The sequence below is a fragment of the Micropterus salmoides genome, unplaced genomic scaffold (assembly GCF_014851395.1).
Source record: "Micropterus salmoides isolate LMB-PRFRI ecotype aquatic unplaced genomic scaffold, ASM1485139v1 Ms_hic_scaffold_8, whole genome shotgun sequence".
In the NCBI taxonomy this organism is placed as follows: domain Eukaryota; kingdom Metazoa; phylum Chordata; class Actinopteri; order Centrarchiformes; family Centrarchidae; genus Micropterus; species Micropterus salmoides.
Window position 1 is genome coordinate 31,542,166 of NW_024044570.1, and position 20,228 is coordinate 31,562,393.

At 41.3% G+C, this 20,228-nt stretch overlaps 1 protein-coding gene across 1 annotated transcript in view; it reads right to left on the minus strand.

Annotated features, from left to right (window-relative positions):
- The window catches only part of zcchc14 (zinc finger, CCHC domain containing 14), a 31,266-nt gene extending 12,029 nt beyond the window's left edge, over positions 1–19,237 (minus strand). The window contains exons 1-7 of the mRNA XM_038705782.1: positions 17,988–19,237; positions 14,620–14,847; positions 9,595–9,838; positions 2,830–2,900; positions 2,575–2,646; positions 1,321–1,388; positions 376–545 (exon numbers count right to left, since the gene is read on the minus strand). Of these exons, the coding sequence (XP_038561710.1) occupies positions 376–545; positions 1,321–1,388; positions 2,575–2,646; positions 2,830–2,900; positions 9,595–9,838; positions 14,620–14,847; positions 17,988–18,482 (1,348 nt within the window). The 5' untranslated portion in view covers positions 18,483–19,237. The remainder of the gene's footprint in view (positions 1–375; positions 546–1,320; positions 1,389–2,574; positions 2,647–2,829; positions 2,901–9,594; positions 9,839–14,619; positions 14,848–17,987) is intronic.
- Between the last annotated feature and the right edge of the window lie 991 nt (positions 19,238–20,228).

Below are 20,228 nucleotides of genomic sequence, written 5' to 3' on the forward strand. Positions count from 1 at the left end.
ACTCATGGCATTGTCCTTTCCATTCCCTCTTTTTTCACACCCCCTTCTTTCCCCCAACTCCAACACCAGAACACAGACATGAAATGTTTTATCTTGCCCCATCCCTCCTTGGCACCTTCTTTCCCTGTATCTAAGAATAGTATATTTTATATCCCTGCTGCCCTCTATAAAGACTTACTAGTTCTTTAGACTCTGCTGCCACACACTCATGACACCTGCAGTTTAAACCTATCTGATGACTTCTGCTACATGTCAACTCCTATTTTACATTTACATACATTTAAAAAAGAAGACACAAAAAAAGAAGAAATGACACAAAAATCCAAATCCAAAGAAAAAAGACATCATTGACAATAAAGCAAAATAAAGACTCACTAGAGCTGGAGGTGAACGGGCAGGTTGGGGCTACAGGAAGGGGGGAGGGTAATGGAGGGAGGGAGGAGGGAAGGGAGCCAGGGGAGTTGGGTGAGAGAGGCCTGGTGGAGGTAAAGAACAGCTGGACGTTGTGGTGCTGGAGGACATGGCAGGGCAGCGCTGTCAGACACCTGGGCGCAGGCAGAGAGACAGGACAGCAGGGGGGCAGACAGGGAGTCAGACAGACACAGGGAGGCCAAAGAAAGTCAACTGGATTCAAAAACTACAAGAAGAGATGCATGGAGGTTGGATTAAAATAAACTCCACACCACATCTCCAAGATGTGCTGTGGAGCACTTAAAAATAGCTATGTGCATATCAGTGTATATACATCTTAACATATTAACAACCAGGCAAGACAATGAGATACCTCAACAATACGATTGTTTGTACTGTAGATGTAAATTAATTGAGTCATTTAAAACATTTTAGCACAATTTAATTAGGTTATTGTGACAGTTTGCCTTTTTAATGGGTCTCTGCTTTGCTGGCCAGACAACTAGCAAGCGAGCAAAGCGATGTTCACAGGTGTTCGCAATGACTCATATGATAAATATGATGTGTTTGCAACCAGAGTGCTGGAGGACTGAATGAACCCTGGGGAGGTTTTGACCACTAGTGTACTATGGTACATTTGTGGTCAAAACTATGGAGAGGTAATGCTTTTACAAGGCCGTCAGCGATACACATTCCTGTCAGCTTTCTCACGTTTTGCAAATGCTTATATGGACAGTCAGTGACATGTGTCGACCACTCAAACTTTACATGAACTGAATTGTCTGATGAGCCTGAAAAATGTTCAACCAAATATGTTACGTTCCTCAGCTGGAACTCACCTCTCTATGATGAGACAGAAACCACACTTTTTATAGGGCAAAAATAAACAAGTAGGGTTATGAGACTAACCTGGGGTCCAGCTCTTTGGACTGAGGGAGAGATTTCTCCACTCCTTCATCTGGAAATGCTTGTGACAGCTTAGAGAGAAAAGTTCAACAATTAGGACATGAACACATACTAAACTAAGCACATTGTCATTACATTTCTATGCCGATGATACTAAGCTATACATCACTATAACACAATACTTTGTGTAGTTAAGAACAAATGTCTGTTTACCATAATTACATTTTTTTTCTGTTGCTATGGTACTATTACCAGTATGTACAAGTACAAGAGTCCAAAACAGATCATACTTCTAAACCATTAAATCTTACATTCAAAACAACTGATTTTGCTTTCAATCGGTTTGTTAACATCTTTCATCCCAACATCTATGATTCAACATTTGTTAAGTCATCTAAACATAACAATTCTTTCAGTTAAGTTATTGTAACTTACATAGTAAATGTAAATCATTTAGTCCAAGACAAAACAATGTTTCAAAATCTCTCTTTGAAGTGCTGAAGGTAGGGCAAAAAACTGTATATTACCACATCACAATCGACAAAAATCAATTTACATAATTTCTATCCAATTATTAGTGTGATCAATAAAGACAAACAGTACAGTATTTTACTGCAACATATACGTTTTGTTTAGTCAAATATAACAAATGTTAGTTTGAGCACTATGCTACCAATGCTAAGGTTGTGGGCTTTAATCCCACTGAGGTCACATAAAAATCTCACGCTTTAGGGTGGTGGTGATTCTGACGTTTGGAATCTGAACGTATCAGGCAAAACAAACAACAATATATATAATTATGTATATTAGGAAATGTTCCCGCAATGATTAATAAGGTACAATGAGCATAGTGATAGAAAGAAGTATTTTAACAATTGAGAAGAAAATCTTATCCAAAGATATGCATGCACTTTGTATGAACATAATTTACGTTCTAGATGTTTTTTTGTACTCACTCAATGTCAGATGTATTTATAATTGTGAAAAAAGATTTTCTTTGTTTTTTTGTACTAAGATGGGTGTAAGAAGGGTGACATATTACCACATATTTGTGTCAATACTACCATAGCAACAGAAAAAGCTTTAAATCAGAAACAGAAGGAAAAGGGATCCATTCATTAATATTTTTACAGACCCTTTATACTTTATTCTGTAGAATAAACAGTAATTAAGCCCTTTTATTATTCTCTGAACCTGAGTATCATCTGAGATTATTATTATCAATCAGGGAAAGTGTGTTTCAGTGGTGGTCCTGACCTGGGACAGCAGCTCTGTCACCTCCTGCTGAGTTCTGACAACAGATGACACAAAACCATCTGACCAGCTGGCCTGGAGGGGGGAGTGGAAAGGATGCAGGATGAGGAGAAGGGGAAGGCGGAGGTGATGGAGCAGAGGAAGCAGAAAACCAGGTGGATGGAAAGGGTAAAAAGATGGAGAGATAAATGGAATAAAAACTGGAAAAGTGAGCAGGAGTCAACAGCGTGCGTGTATCTGTGTTTACACTGGACCCACCTCAAACACATATTCACTGGTGTCTTCAGACTTGTGTGTCACTCCTCTCAGCATCACCTTCTCAATGACCACTGGATGAAGCAGAGATCGTTTCACAGATGATTAACATCACACGTTGGAGACAGCTGCTTTAACACATCAGTCATTTAGGGTTTATTATTTTAAAGGGCCTGGAGGAATTTAAACTTGGTCTAGTCTCAAAGGAAACAAAACCAGATGCTACAAGTGAAGTTGTTTAATCCTGTCTTCAGGTGTAACTACTGTGATGGAAACAGGCAGATCACCTGCACTGTTTGTGCTTTGTCTCGATACCACTGACCCATAGCACAAAATGACTGCAGTGTACAGTGTGTGCAACGTTTGGTGACTCCATGTTGATTACTTCCCCAGGTGCAGAGATTTCTCACTGGGACTCTGCTTCCGCAACTACATGCATTTAATCTGTTCAAAAAAGAGCTATGAGTAGGTGGCTGGTATTGCAAGACATGAAGTGAAAACAACATCAAATGACAAATGTTATTATTACAGAATGAATCCTGCACTGCAAAAAAACCCTCTTTACTAGTAGTTTCCTATGGTTCACATTAAAAATCTAATTAGATATTTTACTTCTCAGTACCATCTAGGTGTCGCTTTTTGTAATTTACAGTTCAGTTTAAGAAGTGAAAGTGCCCCAGTTGTTGTAGTTTCTAATGAACAACTATTTTAATTCAGTCATAAGCCAAATGCCAAACATTCAATTGTTCAAGTTTCCTTAAAGATTTGCAATTTTTTCCATTTTATATCACTATAAATGGAATATAATTGTGTTTTGATCTGTTTGTTGGACAAAACAAATAATTTAAAGATATCATCTTGAACACTGAGAAAATGAAATGGGAATTCTAAAGCATAGTCGAGACTAAACATTCCAGGGGTGTACAATATTATGATAAATGCAATCAGATCATACAAATGTGTCTAGCTTAACTGACTTTGAATTACCGTTAATACTGTGGTATCTATTCGTTCATGTAAGAAATGTTCGAAATTGAAAGAGCTGCTTTATGGCAATATTGGATTTTTGTGTGTCACTTGATTTGCTGGATTGGCCAAAAACAGTCAGACATGTCTGGTTATTTTATCCATTAACAATTTCTCTACAGATTTTTCTGTTGAGAAATACAACAGATCACAATATTTATCAATATCATGATAAAAAATTATAAATGATTTTAACCATATTGCTCACCCCCAAAATATTGGATCAGTTAACAGAAATAACAATCCACAATGGCAAATTGCAACACTACTTGCTATCCTCTTCCAATTACTGTCTTTTATCTCCCTTCATATTCAAATCCATGCCTCCATATGAGAGTATTTTGTCAATATATATCCCAACTATAACACATACTCTTCCTTCAGCTTCCTTTCAGTAGCCTCTGCCACCTTCCAGTGAGCCAAGTGAGCCAAACTCATCTGTGAGATCTAAGTAATTGTGAGAGCTGACCATGCTGCCAAAGCCCTACCCACAGCTGCTACTGTACAACTCAATCATGATGGCGCTCCCCACCTGGGATTCAACCTGCCCAAATTCTGTTATCTGTCTGATCCAACCTGTACTCTCCCCACTGGCTGCCTGGTACCAGCCTTCAAGACTGTTAAGGCAGTTACATATGGAGAACTCCTGACAGGCCAAATGACCTCCCCACCATCACTCTCAATCACCCAGTGTAACTTAAGAGCACATATTTATATTTAAAACTGACGGCTTTATATCATGGCTTTATATTGTGACATTTTTAGTTTAAACTTGGTCTCCTGTCAAAATGCATTCTGACCCCTATTTTTTGGACATCCATGTTAACAATTAATATATTGAAGCAAATCTGTCTGTACTCACACATGAATGAAGACCGTATGCCTTCACGTGTGCAAACATCTTGGATTATTTGCGCATATGTCTACTTCTATGTCTGGCTGCGAGCCTCAGGTGAAGAGGCAGGTTGGGGCTGCTCCACTGACATTGGATCCATGTCATTAGATAGAAGGTGAGAGTGAATTGAAAGGGTGGGAATGCTAAATACATAGGCGTGTGTTTGAACAGAAGACCTGCACGTGTTGATTTAGACATTTTAGACTCCAAAACTCTGCCTGGAACAACATTAATATTATAAAGCGTACGGTCTAGACCTGCTCTATGTGAAAAGTGCTGTGAGATTCGGCGCTATATAAGTAAAACTGAGTTGAACATGAGGTGTACAGAAGCAAGCAGCAGGGGAGGGGAATAGAGGGGAAGAGTAAAGGAGGCGATGAATAAAGCTGGGGGTTAAGGTGTAAAGACAGAGGAGTCGCTCGCACCCCCCCACACATACACCCATCCCTCACCAAGCGTCCCCCGTTGGACATGCTACCATGCTACAATCATTTTTAAAACCTTCTAGTGATTTTATTTAACTTTAGTCAAGAGTAGACCTGCAGCTGTGTGAGTGTCCTCACTCTGCAGTGCCCCTGCTGGATGGAGCAGAGATCCATTTTGCACCCTAAATACCACACTATGCACTCCTACACTTGATGGGATGATGTTCAAGAGTATGTGTGCATGACATGCCGATAATGTGATCAAAAGAGTTTCAGTCTCTTAATAAAGATGATAATGAATATTGATTAAGATCCCTCATGTTGCCTGTGTGTCTATATTACTTCACAACTACAGTTTATGTGTGTGCTAGGAAAACACATAAAAAAAAAAGGTGTGGCTCATTCTGCCTGGGCTGAGGTAGCAAAAACTGTAAACACACAGAGGGAAAATGGCAGGACATGGCATATAAAGTTAATTGTGTGTGCCTGTGGGCGTGTGTATGTGTGTACGCTTCTTTGCATTTGCGTTTTATGCGTTTCAACATGCTGAATACAACTCTGTGTGTGTACGTGTGTGTGTGCGTGTTATGCTGGTGACAGCTATGTGGTGTGACCATGAGGTAGTTAGATAGTTGAGTATTGTGTTACAGACAGAGGCACGGGGCCCACCTTAAACAACATACTGTACACCAGCTGGTCACTGGGCGATTAATTTCAAATGAATGATAATGGAAGATATCCTAGGTAAACTAATTGCCTTATGAAAACCAATAACTCAGTGTCACTGTCATCTATGCTCCTGTTCTACACCCACAAAGTTTTCACTTTGCCTGATTAGACCTCTTCACAGGACTTTGTGGCCAAATACAGACTGTGCTTAACAGAAATTACAAGGGTGAGCACATGTCCTCTTTTTCCCGGACATGTCCTGTTTTTGGGACCTAAAAAATGCGTGCTGCCGGGATTTCTAAATCGCCCAAAATGTCCTGGATACGGCTTTAGCTTTCGACAGTCGGTATTCATATTGTGTGTGTTTTTGCATTGCTTTGACCTCTCTCTTTAGGTCCCGTCTTCTGGCATGCCACCATTGGTCGGTCTTGTAGGCCTGTACGTCCTTCACACAAACATTGGTCAAACTGCATCTCAGAATCGTGTGCATAAAGTTGCTCATCAATGTCACTTTCTTTGAACCAACCAATCACAGCCTGGATGGGACATTAAAAAGATGGTATTATGCTTTTTGGCATTTTCTCTCTCCTTTATTGAGTTATATATCTTTTTTGTGCATGTAATAGGTTTGCAAAGTGAAAAAGCCCAAAGGGTGTTCCCATCTCCCACAGAAAACACTGCTCTGAACTGCCTGAAAACAGCTCGTTTGTAGACCAGCCTTTACTTCCCTTTCATCCGTGTGACGTCACAGCAAAATGCACGTCATAACGCTCGCCAAGCGGCTAGTCCAACATGCCCTCAAAAACACCGGTGGAAAAACACCAGTGACAAGACGTCCGCCTGCTGCCTCTCCTCTCCCTTCCAAACACTAGCTGCCCTCAGGCAGTCAATGGACACAAAGTTGTTCCTGTGATGTAGAGATAGAGCTCAGTTAAAACTTTATGGATAAAAGATACTTTTGTTACAGATTAATAATTCACCACTCTCTTGCTCCAGTCCATGTTGCTAAACTGGTATGGGGAACATATACAGCTGAACCGAAGCCGTGTTTACCGGCTTCTCAGGGCCTGCACTACTCTGCTTCTGATTTGCTAGTAGTCCTTAACTAGGTACTGCACAAGTGCAACTCCCAACAAAGATCATATAGAGGCAAGATGTATCACTCCATAGCTAAAACGAAGGGTTCAACACAGGGTGAAAAGAGGATCTGCAGCAATGTGCAGTATGGCGTTTTTTGAAAATGAAACCATGTAAACCTGAAAATGAGCATAATACCACCTCTTTTTTTTTAGCACATAGCATCAACAAATTAGAGACTAACCACCATGTAGACCAGGATTTAATTACTGAGAACAATGTACCATTATGAAACTAACTGGAATTAATATTTATTTTATTAATATTTAATATAAACGGTTTTATTTGTGAATTGGTTTAATTGTTGAATCTCAACTGATAAGCTGTTGAAAATAGGCCTACTATAAACAATCTGTAGGCAGACATTAACCAAATAAAGTGCAACCTATAAATATATTAGTATTATACTGTATACATTTTTTTATTTCTTGTTATAATATTGTACTAATACACTAATTTATACCAGTTACTCCTCCAGTAGGATAGAGCCTCTGCAGTACACATTTCCACGGTGCCACCAATTACTTGAATCCCCCCAGCCCCACACTTCCATCCACTGCGGGTGTCTGTCTGCCCCCACTGTCCTCTTTTTTGAAAACAAAAATATGGTCACCCTACATTACCCTCAGTGTCCTGGCAGTTTTCTTGCCCCTGTTAGGGTGGGACGATTCACACCTTTGTCCATCTTATAGACCTTTTCACGGCAGAAATTTTGGTGTAACACATTTCGTTAACAATGGCTCTGTTCCAAGTGTTCCAGCGATCAGTGGGGCAGCATGCACAATACCTGGACCCAGGAACTTGCTCATCCAGGAACTTGCATTCGTTTTAATGTTATCAGTTACACCTGTGCTTCTCCTGCAATGACATGCCAAAATGTCTTGTCTACTTGTTTCCAGTAGCAACAGGATGCTACTTTTAGCTAGCCCTGACAAACCAAGTGTGCTAGCTATTCAGTACCAAATAGGCTTTTAGGCTAGCAGCTAAAGATCTAGATATATTTCTTTGGAGTTGGTGGAGACTAAACAGAGAAGTAAGAGTGAATATTGGACTTGGACATTTGCAACATGAACAGAAACACAACTCCAAGTGAAAGCTAATTTGGCATGTCTGCTGGATGTGTACACTAATTATTTGAAAACATGTTAGCTCTTAAAACTTCCCAAATCAATATGACCATATGTAATGTAAGAGGGATGAACCCACAAATAATTATAGCCCAACTGTCAGATTTATAAAACGTTTTAGCATCTTTCAGCTCATTGTTATGGTTGTACGGTCGACAACTTTATTTTGGTTCAATGTCAACCACCTCGTTTCCGGCTAGGGCTGAAACAATTTATCGATTCATTTGAATAATTCGATTACTAAAAAACATCGACACAAATTCTTTGCATCGATGCTTTGTTTATTCCATATAACCATAGAGTGCACTGTTTCGCACAGTAACAGCAGGGTGACAGTAACAGCAACTTTAGCATTTAACTTAAATCATGATTGGTTGTTGAGTTGAAGGCTAGCAAAAGTAAGCTGTATTCCTCAGCTGTAATTGTATAAACATGCGATTATTGTTAGTGTTCTTCATCCTGGTTGAGCCGGGAGTTTGGCCTGCAACGTCACAGTCATGACTTACACAGCTGATCCGGGGGGATGGCACGCCGCCAAGCAAAAGTACGATTACTCGATCAATCGATGAAATAATCTGTAGAATTCTCGATTACTAAAATCATCGGTAGCTGCAGCCCTATTTCCGGCCACAGCGGGCAGCTGTAGTCAGCAAAAAAAACTCTGATAAACCACCTGAACGCTACCTGCCAGCACCAAACAGAAGACAGACAAAGTTAGTAACTAGCGGAAAAAAAAAAACATGCAAATATTTTGTAGCTAAAGAGACAGGTATTTTGCTCAGGTGTTGGTGAAGATCAAAACAGAACAAAAAGTTCTGTCAAAAAGAGACAAAAAAGAGTAAATATTATATATATTATATTTGACAGGTATCCAGAAACACAACTAAAAGTAAATGTTTATGTTCTGCAGTGTATCTCCTGTCAATAGGCAGCATTAGGTTGGTGTTACTGATAGATTTAACTGAAAAAAGGGAGAGCTCATTTCACTTATTTAATTTCATTCAATGTACTGTAGAAATGTATGACAATAGGTAGATCTGGCGTTACTGAAGAAAATATTGAGACATATCCTAAAGGTTTATCATAGTGGGTATCATTGATTCAGAACGTTTTGTGATGATTGCAATCACCGATCACCCTGAACCTGAAACCATGTGCATGCTTAAGTGCACAAACACAGACACACACACCTAAGCCTTAGGGCAGCATTCTTTAAGCAAAGTTGTAGCGTGCCAGCATGCCACATCTTGTTCAACCAAGCTTAACTGAATGTATAGCATGACACATACACTTGCCTATATGCACAGAATTTTCTGAGATCAAGAAAAGTAAAGAGTAATATAATTCAACAGCACAGTAGAGAATATCTCCATTACAGAAGCTCACATGTACTATAAATAGTCCAACATGTTTTTCTGGAAGTGAAGCAACAATTTAGAAATGTAGCAGGAATACAAAAACAAGAAATGCAATGACTCCAGGAGCTCACCTTTTCCTGCTTTCCCCTCGTGGCTCTTGGTTGGTGCTGATGCATCCTGGCCTTGCCCAGCAGGCAGAGGACGAGGCAAATGAGGAGGAGGTGGTGGTGGTGGTGGAGGAAGAGGGGGAGGAGGAGGAGGGGGAGGGAGGTCAGGGTGAGGAGGGGTGAGGTCCTGGCTGAACGCTTGGTCTCGTCGTCCCACGGTGACCCCTGAGCTTGGCCCTGAGACTTTACCGGCCTCTCTGGTCTGGCTCTGGGGCACAGGGGTGAGAGATCATTCAGCAAAGGCAGTAAAGTTAAAACCACAGAGCAGAGGTCAGGGACAACTATATACAGTACACTGCAGCATGTGTGGTACCAATATAACAGTGACTTCAAGGTGGGATTTCTTTGCTTACAGATGAGTCAATTGCAAAAAAAAAAGAGAGAGAATAGCAAATTCTGCGCCTGCTCTCATGCGAGCACATGGAAACAGTCCTACGCAGTTTCCCCACTCCTCTTAACCAGTTGCCAAAACACACACAGCAGCATTCAACAACCATCGAGATGAAATCAACGCTTTGCTGTGCTGCCATCAAGTTTGTCTTTTTCCTCGAGTCTATTTCCATCTCTTTATACGGGTCTCAGAGTCTGTTGGTGTCTATCTAATTTCCAACCCTTTGCAGGGTCTGTAGCGCCCCCTATGATTGTAAATTCAGGGTGAACTTCCACTGTTGGTTGTGGCTCGGGCTGCAGACCTCCACATTGAGTCCGCCCATCCTGTGCTGTCACTACTTGAACAAACTTGAACACTAAGCAGCGCCTTCTCCGGGGCTGGCACAGAGCTAAAACAAAGTGAGGAGAAAGATCTGGCAGGGCAGAGCAAACCAATATTTAACCAGAATCGTCCAGTGAGAGGGTGCTCTTATTTATAGCAACGCCCTCGAGGAGCAGTTGTAAAGAGTGCTCAAGTGTTTTGGGATGGATTTTCTCTTTAAGATATTTGTCCATAACTTCTATCAGTATAGCTCTTCAAAGCTGCTCTAATCAATATTTTTATGACAAACCCGCAGAGAATTATCTTCCAACGCTGCGGTTTTTCTCAACTTTAAGCATCTTTCAGCTCATTGTTTTGGTCTTTTGGGACGATTTGAAATGTCTATTTTTGTCCGACCAATGGCTCGAAACCCAGACATCCAATTTACAATGATATAAAATAAAGACAATCAGCAAATTCTCACATTTGAGAGGCTGAGATCAGACCAAAACGGAACGTAAAGGAGACAAACACAACTCCAAATGAATGCTAATGTTGCTACATCTCTGCTGGATGTGTAAATTTCACCATATCAACTTTCCAAGGTGATAATATGTCAGTATTATCAGGTTCAAGCAGGTTTAAGGGTTTTAAAGTTTGTATAATAAGAAAAGATTTGTATCACCCAGTCTATTGTTTATGAATTGAAGGTTAATGCATGTTTTACTGAAAGCAAAAAATTAGCATGGTAACCCACGTACCACAGTCTCAGTCACTCTTTAAGACAAACAGCACAGTTTGTAAATCCCTAGAGCCCACAACATTTTAGCATATTACTCCAGGCCAGTACTCTGCCTACTAACAATTTGCCATGATAATAAATCGTTTATGTGATTAATTACAAGGGCACTTATTTGAGCTGCATACAGAGTATCTGTTCATCATGGAAATTTCACCACTACCGTTCTTCCAGAGTCGTTCTCACTTAAATGAGATTGTGTGTAAATAAGGGTTAATCATAACCACAAACTTAGAAGATTAATCATTTGCTGTATTTCACAATACTGGACACTATGCTCTGTGTAATGTACTGGATGTGGACTGAATGGTCCAGTCAGCATTTTAGATACTACATTTACTGTAATACATTGCTATGTTTATAACCAGTTGGTAGATGCAGTGTGTATCTACCCCTGTTTAAAGCAGTTAAATAGGTTACTTCTTCCACTTTTGGATCGCCATATGTCATACAGTTCAACAGGAAAACAATTTATAAAATAAAAAATTAAAAGTTAGAAGTGTGAGCAAAAACCTACATGTGCTATTGCCTACAAACACACACACACAACACACACACACACACAGCATGAGGCAGTAGATCTGAAAACAATTAAGTGCGCTACTGCCACATCCGCATGTTACTTGCCCAACCTGCCAACTCTCTGCTCTGTGTGCAGACCGTAAGTGAGGGGAAGGAGAGTCTGACTCTGTTACGCTGAGAACACTCATGAGAACAACATGAATCAGCCGAAGGATTACGAGGAGGAGACAGAAAAACAAGGAGTGTGGAAATGAAATTAAGATTATGTTCCAGATATTTGGACAGCATGTGAATCTCCCTGCTAGTAGGAACTGTAGAGTAAAACAAGACTGAAAACTCTAAAACACAGACTGTGAGCAACTCCTCCTCCTCCCTCTGCTACAAAAGTCTCTGTGGTTAATCTGACACTGGTGTTGTTTTTTATAGATACATAAAGCACTCACAATAGGGTGATCATGCAGGTTTGTACAGGCCCAGCAGATGTGACCCGTGTACTGTATGTGCTGTTTATACCACTGCACTTCTGTTGTCTGCTGGTTCCCGCTGGAGAAAATCTATTTCAACAATCTTTCCTCTGGAGTGACTCGGCATCCAGCTGCTTTGCGTTAAAATAAACTCATGCAAGTTTATTTAAAATCCTGGGGCAAGAAGCACTGAAGTCTGCTTTAGTTGCAGGGGTGGGAAGTAAGTACATTTGCACAAAATAAATGAGTATTTACACGTTGTGCTACTTCATTTTTATTCATTTACTCAACTACAGACCTCCAGACTGCCAGCACTGATGCTAATGCAAACCCTGCTATAGCAGAGTTACATACGGTTACAGTTATGAAAGCTATTGTGTCAAATATATATTTCGAGTATGTGACAGTATCTGCTCTACTATAGAAAATGTATGCTCTAGTTTGCAATGAAACCCAGCCATTCCCTTGAGAGAACTGGGGGAAGGAAAGAGAGTGAGAGAGAGAGAGAGAGAGAGAGCATTTATAACTTCCTGGGGATTCACTGGAGACACACACACACACCACAGAGGGTTGATTTCAGCATAGAGAAATGTGCTGACCTGCACTAAGCAGGAGCCAAGGGCAACAAAACACTAAATACAAACGCTGCTCTCCGGGCTGGGTACTTTCCCTTCACTGCTCACACATGTTCAAACAGTGTGCCTGCCTGTTTCTGTGTGAGCATATAAGTGTTTATATGTATATGTGTGTTTACATCTGTGTGAAAGACAGGAACAAATTACGTGTTGCTTCTTCAACTTTGTTTAACTCCTCGTCTCGCATTGATAAGAGTGTCAATATCTTTCTCTTTCAGATTTCAGAAGTCCTGATTTGTCTAAAGAATCCCTATTCAGCACTCTGCAGATGATCCCACATGTTACTGTAACAGAGGGTTAATAAACCACAGCTGCCCTTCATCACTGGGAAATCCCCTCCTCTCCCTCCCCCCATGATCTCCACCTTTTATTACAACACACCCAGGCAGAGCGACCACATTTAGTTGTAAACAACTTGAGTCTTTTTCCTCCTGCCCTCTTTTATCATCAATATTTGGACTATTTTAGATTGACCACCAATTTTGTTGTTAGAGAATTAGTTTTACAAGAAGAGCAATTTCACAATTCACAATTCAAAACATTTATCACATGTCAGGGATTTGGCTCACCATCACCAGGAAGAAGGCTGATGGTTCAAACTGCATGTCCAGTTCCACTAGCTGGGGACTAGTCATTAGACTGGTCATAAAATGTCAAGAAATTCAGGGGAATTATGAACGTCTAAGAGGAAATCAACAATGCACGTCATTGTTTTGGTATTTTTAGTATTCCCACATGTTCTTGAAAATCTTTCACGCACCGATTTGTGCACCTGTATGTGTACACAGCTCAGCGCTTGTGAGAGTTCATTTATACACTCTGTGTTTTATGTACAGCAAAGCAAACTGAGCCGGGATAAGCTGAAGTGTTGTCCAACGTAAATCCTTCCTGGGCCCTAATATTAATTTTCCATATGACAAATATGTTTATCGCATATCATATGTTAACCACAGCCGTTCAGTCTGTAGCCAGTTCATTTACGCTTTTATGTTATGCAACTCAAAACTCCTGGGTCCAGCAAACAAGAAGTGACACCTTTTTGTAACAGAGAGAAGAATAACTTAGTAGTTGACTAGATGTTGTTTTTTTTTTAAGTTACTAAAGCTTTCTCTGGCTGTGGAACATGAAGACATGAATTAGTTACTCATCTATGATAATCTGCCAGCTTACCATATCTTGCGGTCTTGTTGTTGTAATGCCACTTTTGCAAAAAAAGTAAGTTAGAAAGTAAGCAGACACACAGGATTGTTGGACCGTAGTAATCCGATGTCTCCTGCATAAACTACAGAAAACCAAGTTATAACCGACAAGTCTGCTGTGTTTAAACGTGATTTAATGAAGGTAAACACAGCGGACGCCATTTCTCAAATCAGAGGCTGCAGATCGATCACCACATCTGTCTTGCCTTCAGCTACTGCAGGGATTTAATGGACTGACGGAGAAGCTTTTCATACAGGATAAAGCAGCCATGGACAACAGACAGTGGAAGAATCACTTACATTATTTCATAGATGAATGCTGACTGACTTACTGAAGTTCCATTTAAACACATTTTCTGAATGGAGAGTGTTTGATTAAAACAGTTTACTTAAATTTTTAGCATTATTCCACCATCGCTGCACATTTGTATTTTGTTTGCTCTTGCAGATTGACAGTGCTCCAGAAACAGACGTGGTTCTGATACATCTATTCTTAGCTCAAAGTCTAAGACCCAATTTCCCCCCAAATAACCCAGAATATTAATATCATTAACAGACCCATCAATTAAATCTTTTGTTTACATATTTGCTTTATTTCTTAGAGAACTGAATCTTGCTCTGTTGTTCAACGTACATGAACTAACAAAGCCCGCTAAACTCTGGCTTTGTTGCTCCCTACCTTGTGGCAGCAGGTGCAGTGTGTCTGGCAGGGTTGGCAGGCCGGCAGAGGCAGGTAGGCGGCGCTGGCATCGGGCAGGGAGCAGGCAACGGGGGAACACGAAGCCAGAGGCAAGGACACGGTCTGATGGTGATAGTGGTTGTGTGGCTGGGCGTAACAGACAGCAGCTCGATCCCCGCCAGGGGCTGCAGCTTGAGCCTCCCCCCCTCCTCCTCCTCCACTGCTCACCTGCAACAACCAACATGTCCAGTAAAAGGCCAAAAGGAAAACACAGCTAGAGTAAGATGTGACAGTTGTGTCATCTCTTTTTCTACTTATCTCTAGTCTTTTTTAGGGATGCCCCACTCCCATACTGATATCAGATATCGGCCCGATACTGACTCAAATCTATCAATCTATTCAATTCAATTACGCGTGTAACCAGTAGAACAGTGCACCAGTAGACCCCAACATTTTGCTATGAGAGTTAACATAGCATGGAAAGAGCTAAAAACAAGGGGTGAGCAGTTAGGAACAAGTTCTACGGCTACTTGCAATTACTGCAAAGCCACTGGTGGTGATGGTAGCAGTGCAAAATGTAACACAACCAACTTAATGACCTCTAGAAGTGGCATGCCAAAGAACATTGTCAGATTGTCAGTCTCCCTGGTATCGCATCTGTACTCGGCATCGGCCGATACCCAAAACCCAGGTATTGGTATCAGTATCTGGACTGAAAAAGTTGGATTGGTGCATCCCCTGCCTTTTTATCACAAGAGATGGGAACATGTTGATGTTGTAGCCTGTACTGTATCACTGTAAGAAGAGTTTCTCAGTAAAGCGGCGGTCAGAGCGAATGAGAAAAATGTTTTTTATCATGAAGCCTAATGTTACTCTACAGTTCTGTGGTTTATCGGTCAAGTGTGTGAACCACACTGCAGACTGGAGTCTGTTAACAGTGACTGACAGATATGCTCGTCTCCTCTATGAAATGTCTGTATCTTCACTGCGCTGCGTCATTATAAACTATGATGAACTGGTTGTGGGCCACATCTCTCTCTTTCGTCCAGGCGCTGTCCCTCCTCTTCATCTCCTTCAGTTCTCCTGCATTAGTTCCTGTTTTTCACTGTGTACGTGCTGTGGATGCTGTGACACACAGTCTGTTGGTGTTCAAGTTTGCTGTCTGCTGTAGTGTAAAGCGTTCTCAAATTGTGACCATTCACATGAATGACTATGAAAAACATGAATATCGCGCACCATTCAGTATGATGTCACTATATAGGCTGTCCTTCTCTCAGCACCCCCAACTCTACTGACTTCCAGCATACCTGTGTAGGGGAGTGTTAGTTGGCACACTTTGGCATAATTTATGTTAGAATATTCTAACAAGCAGCAAACGAATAGTTAAGGTCTCAGCTATAAATAAATATGTTGGTGTACACAAATGTTTTTTATAATTAGATGATTTGTGATTAAAGGCATGTTATGCATTTGTGCACACAATTATTTTCTGGTCCTTTAATTAAAAACTGAAACAATTTTTACTCAACAAAGCAAATATGTTTGTTTCTGTGACCTTTAAGGGAATTGTTTGTATTATTTCTATGTTGAGCTGTCTATGATGCTGAAAGTGCAAATAATGCATTGAAGTCCGAATATATGACGTTATTAATACTACCCAACTGAAAGCCTCACATATTTTCTATTGTCACTGCCTTTGCCACAAACTGGGCAAGGTGACACGATACAGAAATTAGCATAAAGTATTGTTATTACGCCAAGTAAGGAAGTATTTCACATTTAATATGTTGTATGGGATGTGCATGAACATAAAGTCTTTTTCCTATGTGATGCTGTTACTTATATTCGAGATTAAACCTCCTTGTATGACCTCTTATGAACAGAAATCCAAGTAGACATTTTTGAGAAGGGTAGTTCTGTGTAAAAAGTAGAATCAACCCAATCACAAATGTAGGGATTATGAAGTTCCATTGTATTAACAATGCTTTACACCTGGGTTCTCTGAGATCCCAAACAGAAGTCAGCAAGTCTCATTACATCAGGGAAAGTGTATCAAGTATCAAGTTAATAAAACAATGTATGTTGTTTGAGCTGTTAATGAGGGTCCAGGACCCCAAACAGAACATCAGGGTTAAACATTCAACTTTAGAATTCCTAAAATGCCATTTACTGCATTAAAACTCCTCAGAAAATGAAAGATTATGGGTTTTAAAGACACATCAGTTCTTCTTTTAGCTAAGTCAACTAACAAGAATATCTTTTTAATCTGACCTGAGCTGTGGCCGACATCATAAACTGCTCGCTGTCAGCTTTCACCTACAAACATGTAATTGACATTGTTCACCACTCAGTAACACAAGACTGAGGTAGCCTGTCATTGACCACCTCTCACCTGTAATTTAGATGTGTAGATAACATGCCAGTGTGCTGTACTCATCTGTAACACATTTCCTCTGCCAGACCTCAGAAAAACCTGAAATTAGTTTGTGATTCACCTGCTACAATGACGTTTCTTTCCCTCTGAGCAGGTGAAAACCTCGCCTGTGGCCAGGGGCCTGACGGACGGGCGGCTGTGGTGATAACTCTACTAAGTTAACAAAGCCCGCAGCGTCCAATGCTCTGACTTTATGGGAGTCTTTTATCTGGGAGGAGGCACCTTGTCAGAGAGATGTGGATTCACAGCAGAGTAACAGCCTGCACCATGCTGCCCTTTCACCTCCTTTATGAGCTCTGTCATGTAACATTTTGTTCAGACAGTGGGCAACCGCATGTTCTCTGTCAGCCACTGAGTAGAACTTTAACTGGTTATAATGGTTTTTCATTTATGCCATTCACACTCTATACAGGACTTTTTATTATCTGCTTTCACTTCCTCTGACAGGGAACCACATGAAAACAAACTGAAAGGCTCTTTCACTATGTGCGACATTTTTCACCTAATACTGTTTGTCCCCATATACTTCCATTTCTCATTTCGCAGGTGTTGGCATCTGAGTGGGCCAATTTAGTTAAACAGGATTTGTGGGAAACAAGTTCTTTGCGTCAGATCATCTAAATGAGAGTGGCATTTCTTCCCAAACAAGTAACTCCTAAGGCACAGTCTGCTCTTGATCTATCCATCTACTATGAATTTGGCAAGTGATTCAGTTGCATGTTTTTGTACACTTCATTCTACTAGTATGATTCATTGAACAACATAATTCAGTCATGGTCAGTTTTTTTCACTTGAAAATCAATGAAAAAGTGTAAAATTATTTTCAAATGATATTTTATGCAGTCTGACAGCTGGGCACGTGCTCTTTACTCCTTGTAACCCTGTGAAAGGTGTGAACTTTCTTGTGGCTCTCCACTGGGAGCATCCCTCTCACCTGCAGGATGTCCTGGATCTGGCTGAGCTGCTGCCTCAGCACCTGCTTCTGGTGGAAGCTGAAGGCCGGGTGGTGAGAGGCCATGGTGAACAGTAAGAGAAACTGCTCCTCGGTCCTCCCGTCGTTCAGCGCCAGGCCGTAGTTATTAATCACCGTGTCTATGTGAGTCAGAGTCCGGTACAGGACCCCCGCCGCCTCCCTGTTGTCCGAGCCGAGCAGGGCGAGGGACACCAGCAGCTTGCTGCGCACCACCTCATCCGTGATGTTAGTGAGGCCCGACAAGTCGGCGGGGTTGTTAGCTTTGATTTCCGCATCCCGGAGGGAGTGGTAGTCCTTGCGGGCCAAGTCCTCCAGACAAGAGCCGAGAAAGCGGAGCTCGATGGGGACGCAGAGGTCCAGAAGGCCGCACAGGAACTCTGCTCTCTGGGCTGAGGTGAGGGAGGAGAACCAGCGGTACACCCCCTCCCTCTGCACACAGCTCCGGCTCTCCACCATCCTCACACATCCACTCACACTGAACTGTAATTGTACTGACAATAACTGGAATTAAAATGTCAAGACTCTCAACTGAGAGTAAACTCCACAACAAAGGGGGCAGCGTGTGTGTGTGTAGGTGCGTAATTGCGCAGGCGCGCGTGAGCAGCGTTACTCTCGAGTGGCCATAAAGTCAGAGCTAATTAGTCAACTTTTCTCTCACTCCACACGTTCACTGTTTGTTTACACACAGTGGTCACAGCACTGACATGAAAAAAAAACGTAACAGTGGTTTTCTTTGTTGGCGGACCTGCGGCGACAGAGCAGCAGGCTTTTCCATAAACCATAATCTCACCAAGTCGCCTCATATGCAGCCAAAGTGCTCTGGTTTGTGTTCAGCGCGCAGCTCGGCAGCCAGGAGTCCCTCCGCCGTGTCCCTCCCCGCCGGTCGGACCGCTGTCCCCCGTCCTCATGGTTTTCCACAACTTGTGCGAGGAGCTGAAAGCCCAGCGATAAAGTCCCGACTCCTCGCAAGATTGTGCTGGGGTTACAGTTTAAAAGCACAGCTAGTGTGATCCAAAGTTACCGCCGCCACTGGAAATAACATAATAATTTCCGAGACATTACCTCATCAAACGCCGATGTGGAAGAAAACCTCACAGATGATAATAGAGCTTTTGCTCGGTGTCCGTGAATGAATTTAGTGCAAAATGTAGTTTTCCTGACCCCGAACTCTACCATGACTCTTGAAATCGAGAAAAACAGCTGTGTATAACATTATCTGAAATCTGGCAGCAAAACCAGCCCACATTATAGAACTATCTCCGCTGATTGGCTGCAAGTCCCGTCTGTGTTCAAGAGCTCTCTCGTGATTGGCTCAGACGGATATCCGCTGCCCTGCTATTTCACATCTTTTTCTCATGCGCTCATAACATATCTCAGCTTAGTTAGTGAAGCTTTAAAGTGCCAGATACACGTGAAACTAATGCTATATAATCTATGTACTATGGTAGTCACACCAACAGTTAGGGTCTATATGTATTACGAATCATTTAGTTATTACTTTTAGTAGGCTATTGTTACTTTCAGAGTTTTAGAAGCAAGTTAGCCTGTTCAGAAATGACAGCAAAAGTAGGCCACTTTAGCTACAGAAAGGAAATATTACTCGACAGATTTATTTAAGGACTGGTGTTCATATTTCCCATAAATAAGAAAAGTCAACCATAAAGCCACAGTGATGAGTATAAAAGGTTAACACAGAAATACAGCCTAATATTTGCAAGGGATGAAAGATGTGGTTGTGAAATTTCATGTCAGTCCGGCGGGTGGTTCACTAAAGCCACTGTAAAGATTAACATACTTTATGTCCTACATGGTAACAAATATAATTGGCATTATAGTTAAATAGTACGTTTATAACTAAGTCCTCTGTGTCCTATAGTGAAGCCCCTTTATGCTGTTTTTTTGTAGTTCATATCTAGGACCAGAAGATGGCGTCAGATGTCATGTTGAAACCTGATGCAGCAGCACACTTGTTGATGGACGCGGTGTTGCATCCACCATGAGCATGCTTTGTCACAGATGATATAAACCTCAAAGACCAAAAAATAAAAATAAAAATGTAGATTAAACACAGCTTTACATAATCTAACACTGCCTGTTGTTTTCACCTCACTCTGTCCTTCTGTGTGGTTCTTCACCTGGTTCTCCATCAATACAGCCAAACTCTCCATCCTCCCTCTCATTGAGAACATTGGTCTCTAGAGG